The 8,593-nt window shown below is 35.8% G+C and overlaps 1 protein-coding gene across 1 annotated transcript; it reads left to right on the top strand.

Moving 5' to 3' along the window:
* Window positions 1-660: 660 nt before the first annotated feature.
* Window positions 661-7,787, top strand: LOC142150457 (olfactory receptor 10A7-like). Its single transcript, XM_075205649.1, has 2 exons — window positions 661-696; window positions 6,861-7,787. Exons 1-2 carry the CDS (start codon window positions 661-663, stop codon window positions 7,785-7,787), a joined length of 963 nt encoding a protein of 320 aa, XP_075061750.1.
* The last annotated feature ends 806 nt before the right edge of the window (window positions 7,788-8,593 follow it).

The following is an 8,593-nucleotide window of genomic DNA, read 5'->3' as shown; positions in this document are numbered from 1 at the left end:
CGTACAATAGATTCCAACTAGATGTTGATCAAGATTGGTAATCATTTGGGGCCATTGCATACAGCGATTAAACAAAACTGTTTTTAATCATATATTCATTAATTCATGAGTAGAGCATTTTGTACTGTATGATGTTGGAGGGTCTATTTTGGATGAAGATCAGATCACATTCCTAAAAGCTGAATCTATTAGATTATTCTATAGTCCACATATATCTTTTCACAATGGATTTTTCAGGATGACTGAACAGTGGTCAGATGTCCTTATAGGAACAAATGTATATAGCTTAATTTTCATACATTTTTATTTCTCAGTGTTATAGAGGATGCAAGGCAAATACTACATTACAGTTTTTGCATTTAATGGTTACTACTTCTCCTGGTATTGGGGACTAATTATCAGCAATCTTCTTCCACTCGCAGTGGGCCGATTGTTATCACACACAGGGACAATTGAAAGAACTCTCCAAAGACCTACTTGCTTATCTTTGTTTTTTAAATAATTTCTGTAATGTGTTATATATGAGGATGGTCCTCCCAGTGCTCCATGATACATTGAAACAAAAGTGCATAAAAGAATGGACTAATTAGAATTCATCTTCGTACCCTGATATTCCTGCACTTCTACTAACAGCTATACCAAAGTTCCATCAGAGTAGAAATGAGTGACCATCTTCATCAGCAGGAAGTTACTGATGTAAGTACAATTTTTCTAATCTCCAATCAATAACATAAAATACATATCTGTGAAATGCACCTCTTGGTAATACGGAATACCCCGAGTAACCTGATAGTGATTTTCAGAGATACAGAAACATTAGGTGATTGGATTACTGCAATTTATCACCATAAAATGTTTCAAGGAAACCTGGCATATGCCTAAGGAAACATTGTTTTGAGGCAATATATCAATTATTAACTACATTATACTGTACATTGTTTACTGAGGAGCAATCATAACTTGTGTAGTGCTGGCTGAATATTACATATGAGAGAGAAGATGCAGAAATAATCCCTATTAACTTGAATTTCCCACTATAAAAGGACATTTTGCTTATAGTGATACAATCCTTTGCTCCTGGACAAACCATTTTACAATGCAAGGGGTGCAAATTAGTTTATTATTTTGCACATAAAGAAAATACTGACTGTTTTTTCAAGTAGCTCACACATACTTGATAGCTTTATCTTTACATTGAAATTTAAAGTTGATCTAAGACTCGCCCTACTCCAAATATAAATCTGTCCCCACATTTGAAATTTACCAACCCCTCCAATGCAACATGGTTTTGTCAAGGTGCACATTTACTCCTTTGTTTTGCTTTGCTTGCCTTAATGAATCTGATCCTTAATGTGAAAGTTATGAGAAATGTAGGATATTCTGCAGCAGACAGCAGAATGAGGTGAGTATGTTACAAACCAATTTTTAAAATGTTTCTATTATCTAATAAATATATGTTTAGAACATTTTAGGAAGGCGTTGATTTTTTAAACTAATGGTCGACTAAATCCATATCTAGCTATTATGCAACTGCAAAATGTTTGGCAGCCTGCAGAGAATTCCGTGAGTCTATAGCTCTGACTCAGTCTATGTTTTTTCCATAGAAAGAAAATAATGTACTGTATATCTGCACGTCTCCTTAAATATATGAGAAAATGACATACAATAACATAAAACAAAATCATGGTGCTGAATAAATGATATATATTCTGAATTTATATTATTCTGCGTTCTGTATTTATTTGTCTCAGAAAAACTGTCTTTGTCGGCTGACAAGGTTTGTGTGTTTATGGATAAGGTAAGGGGCATCAGTAGGACCAGAGCAGGTGGCAGGAATAGTCCCGGCCTGGGCTTTGGTACTAAATCTTCTTCATTTAACATCCTCTGAGAAGGTGGAGGAAGAACCCAACCTCCTTTTAGGCATAAAAAAGGGTTTACTGTCCTGTTAATAAGGTAAAGCAGCAAATGTCATGGCAGGGAAGGAGCACATGGAAAATACATTTGCTCATGCAGTCTTGTTTAGTTATATATGGCATGATTCTTGATGTACAGGAAGACACTGGTTGTGAGCTGCAGATTTGAAACTCCACTGTGAGCAAAATTATTTACCAGACAGGCTATCCACAAAGACATGCCTATGGCTCCTGCAGTAAAAATGCTTCTTGTGGAAAAGAGGAGGCAATTCAGAAAATCGAATCACATCCATTTATGTTGAAAGTTTGAAATTTTAAGGGCCTGAGTCATTAAGCAAAAAAAGGAGTAAGTTTGCTCCTGAACAAACCATGTTACAATGCAAGGGGTGCAAATGAGTTTAGAAGGAAAATATTGGTTGCTTTTTCATGTAGCACACATATACTTAATAGCTTTATGTTTACACAGAAATTAAAGTTGATCTAGGATATGACCTATCCCATCTATAAACCTATCCACACATTTTAAATTGACCTCTCCCTCCAATGCAACATGGTTTTACCAAGGTGCAAATTTAGTCCTTTTATGCTGTGCTTAATGACTCAGGCCCTAAGTCTACAAGTAAGTAAAATTTGCATAATATACTTCATAATGTTAATGCTTCTTTCCACTGCAAAATAAACCTCTTGTGTCATGTAAAAGTTATCACTATAATAATGAAATAAACACATGAACACAGATATGAATTTGGCGAAAAGGACACAGTATTAATTATAAATGAAAAGGGTGATGGAGAAACCAAAATATGAGTTGAGCTAAACAGACTAATAATAAACCAAAACGAGTGGATAGCTGGCCCCGAATCTACTAAAACCAAGGATATCCTACCTTAACTGAATGGCCGGCGCGTAACCTGCATCAGAGAAACAACACCCTTTGTGGACTCACAATGACTTGTCCACACAAATAGTTTAAAGTGTCTTCCACACAGCTCCCTAACTAAATTGCCATTGGGCCTATTCATTTTTTTACGAATCTGCCTCATAATGAATTCACTAACTTAACTCTCCAGCAGATCCTAGGGATAATATCTGACCAGCACATTTTAACTGCTAGTCATCTATTCTTGATCATGCTAAAATTCTTCTCAGATTTCAATCAGCAACATGATGCATGTGCATTTAAATAAATTGTTCCCTTTAAGATGTTCAACAAGAGTTTCGGGAGGGTCTTGATTCTCAAATTCTGAGATCAACAACAGCCCAGCACAGACCTCTCTTGCCAAACCACAAATCTCAATGGGGTGGGAAAAGAATGACCCCTCATGGGCGATATGGAGTCTGGACGTCCAGAACACAAAAGAATGACCATACACCCATATCCGTATATCCATTCTGTGCACACCTGTAAACAAAACACCCTTATTTCAAATGATGTCCTGACAGACAAAGAAAAAAAATTAATCATCAAAGACCTGCCTTGCATAAGGAAGGGGGAGTGGGATTTCGGAAACCCATATGACGGTAAAAATCCCATATAAAATCTCAGAGGCACATAATTAATCAGGCCTTTGTACGAGGAAAAACTTGGAAAAATGCCTTCATGTCCTCACTAAAAGTGACAAGTAGCAAAGCCTTGGGTTACTGAAGGTAGGGATCGGGCATATTAGTTTATTGTAGGTCTGATACATGTCTAGTAGGCATCGCACTTCCATCACCCTAAGTGTTTTATCTCTGCAATGGAAGACCTATCTAATCCTGCAGCAGTAGCTGCCCCAACTTTAAATTTACCAATTTATTGATACCAAATAGGCCTATGTCCAATGTATTTATTGAGCTTAAACTCATTTCCTCAACTCCTCTGTTTGATAGAATGCTTTTATTGATATAGGGGCTGCCCTTCATCATGCTATTGAGAAGTACGTGGTTCATCACTACTGTTATTGATTTTAAGCTGAATTTTGGAAACTGAATTATATGTGTCTATATAAGATTCAGCAAGTCGTCATTCTGTGAACGGCTCCTTATCTTCTCTCGCGGTGTCAACAACTCTCCTACGTCGGGATGCTGCTCAACCCAGGGGCCTTTGAAGCCACTTAGCTTTCCCTGAAAGTGTTGCAGTTTCTTTTAACATAAAGGTGGCCAGTAGCAGCAGATAAACACACACTAGACCCTCTGACTTCACATTTAGTAGCTCAATTTATCAGTGCATTTGTTTGATATAACATATTTACAGTGAAGTTATGATTAGGCCTTATTCCCCACAATGATGCTATTGGTTAATCCTTGTAACTGTAATTCCTCTCAGTTCACTGTAGTTTTCCTTGTAAAATGATCTTCTGCTGTTGCTCTTCTCTGGCAGTGCATACATTGGTTGCTTATATTGTACCAAATCCAATATAAAATACTTCTACTAACATAATAGAGCATAAACAAAACTGTATCAACATGCATCTAATTCAGTGTTTCAAAATCATTTCCAACTCGAATTCTCCCCTCTGTGCAAGCTCTGCTTCTCTTACCCACATTGATTACCTGCTTGGTTTCCAGATTACAGGACCTTTTACAGGTTGCACCCACTCTATGAAATGCCCACCCTTGCACAAAAAGACTTTCCACTAGCCTTCAAATCTTCACACATTCAACAGATAATTCACCTTTTTAGGCAAGCTTATCAAATTACATTCTTAATCACCCTAGGATACTCTATTCGACTATCGTCCCTCTATACAGTTTACACAAAACTTACATGTATTCTCTTTCTATATACATATAGCCCTCTGACTACCAAACCAATATTGCTGTGTGACTGGAACACTTATCCCCACAAAGCACTTTCCCCCTTTCATTCTGGCTCTTAACCTCATCCTTGACACGCAATCATCCTTTGTTCCCCACATCGACTCTATATCTAAATCATTTTATATACATTTAAAAAACATTTCCAGAATACACACATATCTCACACAAGACACTGAAAAATTCTCACTTCTTGCACTCATCATCTCCTGCATTGACTATTGCAATTCTCTCCTTGCTGGTCTTCCCCTAAACAGACTCAAACCCCTATGATCTCTTTTGCACGCAGCAGCCAGACTGACTTTCCTTGAAAATCGTTTTTCCTCTGCTGAGCCACTCTGTCAGTCTCTACATTGGTTGCCTGTTTTTTACAGAATCCAATCTAAAATTATTCTACTAACATACAAGGCCTTCAACAAAGCTGCACCAACATACATCTACTCACTTGTCTCAAAATATCTCCCAACTCAACAACTCTGTTCTGCACAAGATCTGCATCTCTCATCCACTCTCATTACATCCTCCCATATCTATTTACAGAATTTTTTTCGAGCTGCACCCACTCTATGGAATTCCCTCACTCGCACAATAAGACTCCTCTGGTCTACAAACTTTCAGGCATTCTCTGAAAACCCACATCTTAAGGCAAGCTTATAATATTCTGAAACGACCATCTTAACCTCACTTGGTTATCCTATTACCACCCTTTACACAATTCACACAAGACAACAACCCTCTGACCCCAGACCAACATTGCTGTGTGACTGGATCACATAGCATACGAATCACTTAATCACTTTTACCTTCGCAATCTGGCTGGACCAATATGCAGTATGTAGATTTAACCTCATTTATCTGACTCCCATTGACCTATAGATTGTAAGCTTGCGAGGAGGGGCTTCTCACCTCTTTGTGTGTTTTACCCAATTTTGTTTATTACTGTGTTTGTCCCCAATTGTAAAGCGCTACGGAATTTGCTAGCACTATATATATATATATATATATATATATATATATATATATATATATATAAATGTTGATGATGATGATAATGTATCAAACCCCTATTGTCCTATAGATTATAAGCTTGTAATCAGCGCCCTCTTACTTTTTTGTCTGCCTGTTAAAACCCAGTCTCATTTTAATACTGTGTTTGCTTCCAATTGTAAAGCTCTACAGAATATGCTGGTACTATATAAATAAATGTTATTAAATAAATAGTTCTTAGTTCTAAATTTTAGCTTTTTAGTCAACTCATTGTACTGTATATTCCTATAGAAACTGATTATCATCATCATTGTCATTGTTTATTCCTAAGGTGCCACAAAACTTGTCAGTGCCAGAGAGTTAGTATAACAAATGATACATAGAAACAGAGCAAGGATATATGAGGTTAATGGAGAAAGTAGAAGCTTCTGAGATATTAATATCTACAACATAAGTTAATAATAACCTCTTCATGTCACTAAAATGTTTAATACTACCATTGTTACCCAGTGTAAATAAGAAACTACTCCCTTTTAATATAATCTGCTAAAAAAAGATTTTTATTCCGTTGTGCTGTGCCTAATGCAACTGTCCATACATCTAAGTCCTTCATGCCCATTATTACTGCTCTCTTGATGGACTCAAACCCAACTGTCACTAACAGGCTCTGGTTTATGTAGCATACCTGTGTTACAGGCATATAATTGCTAAAATATAGCACTAAATTAACTTAGCACATTGTTGCCCATGGCAGAAAAGGAAGATTGGGTTGAAAGAGAATTTGTGCAACATCATCATTATCACCAAGACTTTCCAGATAGCAAATATGGGGTGCATGGGAGACTTACATCTGGGTCGCTAATACAATACAATTAATCTAAAAATAAAGTAAAATTAGGAAATCTTAAAATAGATATTACCAAAAAAAAAAAGTACAGGTAAAAATGCCTCCAACTCACACCAAACATTTTGGTAATATGTCAGTCAATGTCTGTCACATTCCAATTATACAGTTTGTCTTGTATCTCATCTACAACTTGTGTTTTGTAACATTTAATTAGAATTAATAAGCAGCACTTCCTTTTTACTTAATGCCATTATGAATTAATTTACATAAAAAATTTATATCTAATAAGTTTTTTCTACTTTCCTCAATCAAACCAGGAGAACAACAAGACTTCGGTCACTGAGTTTATCCTCCTGGGATTTCAGGGTACCCAAAATGTAAGGATTATACTCTTTATTCTCTTCCTTGTAATTTACTGTTTGACCATATGTGGGAACCTCCTGATCATCACACTGGTGTCCTACAACAAGAACCTCCATTCTCCTATGTACTTCTTCATCACACAACTCTCTATGAATGACATCCTGTTAACCACAGACGTTGTCCCCAACATGCTTTATATTTTACTGAATGATAAGGGACACATTAGTTTTATTGGGTGCATCACTCAATTGTACGTATTCTGTGCCTCAGAAGTATCTGAGAGTTTTCTTCTCACAGTGATGTCTTACGACAGATACTTGGCCATCTGCAACCCCTTGCGTTATGCTTCTATAATGAACAGTGCATATTGCCTGAAATTGGCACTCTTCTCATGGATGTTAGGCTTTTCTATTATATTGAGTGACACTTTAACAACGTCAATGCTACAATTTTGTGGGCCAAACATTATTGACCATTTTTTCTGCGATCTTGTTCCCCTACTAGAAATTTCTTGTTCAGATACAAGCATTGTTCAATTAGAAGTGTATGTACTAACTACTCCTGTGATTATCATTCCATGCACAATAATAGTAGCATCTTATGTTAATATCCTTATTACAATCTTAAGGACGCCATCTAATACTGTCAGACAGAAAGCCTTCTCCACCTGTAGCTCCCATCTGACTGTGGTGTCCATATTTTTGTGGACTATTTTTGGTGTTTATGTTCTACCAACAAAAGGACAATCATTGAACATGAGTAAAATCGTATCACTCCTATACACGGTGATGACCCCTATGATAAATCCCATTATATACAGCCTCAGGAATAAGGACATCAAGGAAGCTTTACACAAAACAGTCCATAAAAAAATATTTTGACGCAATTATGTTTTATAGAAAGCAGGTAATTTTCTTGAATCTAAACATTATTATTTATAACTGTTGTCATGACAGTTGTTGGGTTATCCTAAAAGGGTAGATAAGTGTAGTATATATTTCTCTGTTTTGTTTCTGTTTTATTTTAAGTTGTTGTTTTGCATTTACACGCTTGAGTTGGCTGAAATGACATTCTGTTTAAGGTTCAATAATATAGAGACTATACAAATATAGAGGGAGTTGGTAGTTTCAGACATTATATATAAGGGAAGAAGGAAAAAACATAGCAGTATCATGAAACGAGGGGTACATTTCACTACACCAGTCTGCACCTCATCTAGTGATGATTATAAAATCATATACTTTCTAGCCTTTTGGTCACCCAGTTTCCCCAATTGAATTGCTATTTTCCTCTGTATGACAACTAATGAAATAAATAGAATACATTTATACACAGAAATTTAGGGTATACCAGTACATATTTTATTGTAATTTTTTTATTTTTTTTATTTTTTTATTTTAGTTCATGACTTTGTGTTACCTACACCAATAATCAGCGACAGTGACGTGACTGGCAGTTCATTCTGCCATTTTAACTGTCATTAGAACATTTTCAGTTTATTATCACTCACCAACTTTTATTATTTTGCTATAAGTCTTAATAAAATTAAAGATTATTTATTATTAAACAGCCCAATAATATATGGGCATTATACATTCAGTATTTTTGAGAAGTATTTTAATGTATATCAATAAAGATTGACATTTTTAATTTTATTTGTAATAACCAATAAATGCCTCAGTTATAC

Source organism: Mixophyes fleayi, chromosome 4 (genome assembly GCF_038048845.1).
Source record: "Mixophyes fleayi isolate aMixFle1 chromosome 4, aMixFle1.hap1, whole genome shotgun sequence".
Lineage (NCBI taxonomy): Eukaryota > Metazoa > Chordata > Amphibia > Anura > Limnodynastidae > Mixophyes > Mixophyes fleayi.
The sequence above is the reverse complement of the archived record's forward strand: the minus strand, read 5'-3'. Positions and strand labels throughout refer to the sequence as shown.

Coding starts and splice junctions, on each gene's coding strand:
- LOC142150457 (XM_075205649.1), top strand. CDS start 661: ATGAGTGACCATCTTCATCAGCAGGAAGTTACTGAT. Junction 697..6,860: donor ATCAGCAGGAAGTTACTGAT/GTAAGTACAATT, acceptor CAATCAAACCAG/GAGAACAACAAGACTTCGGT.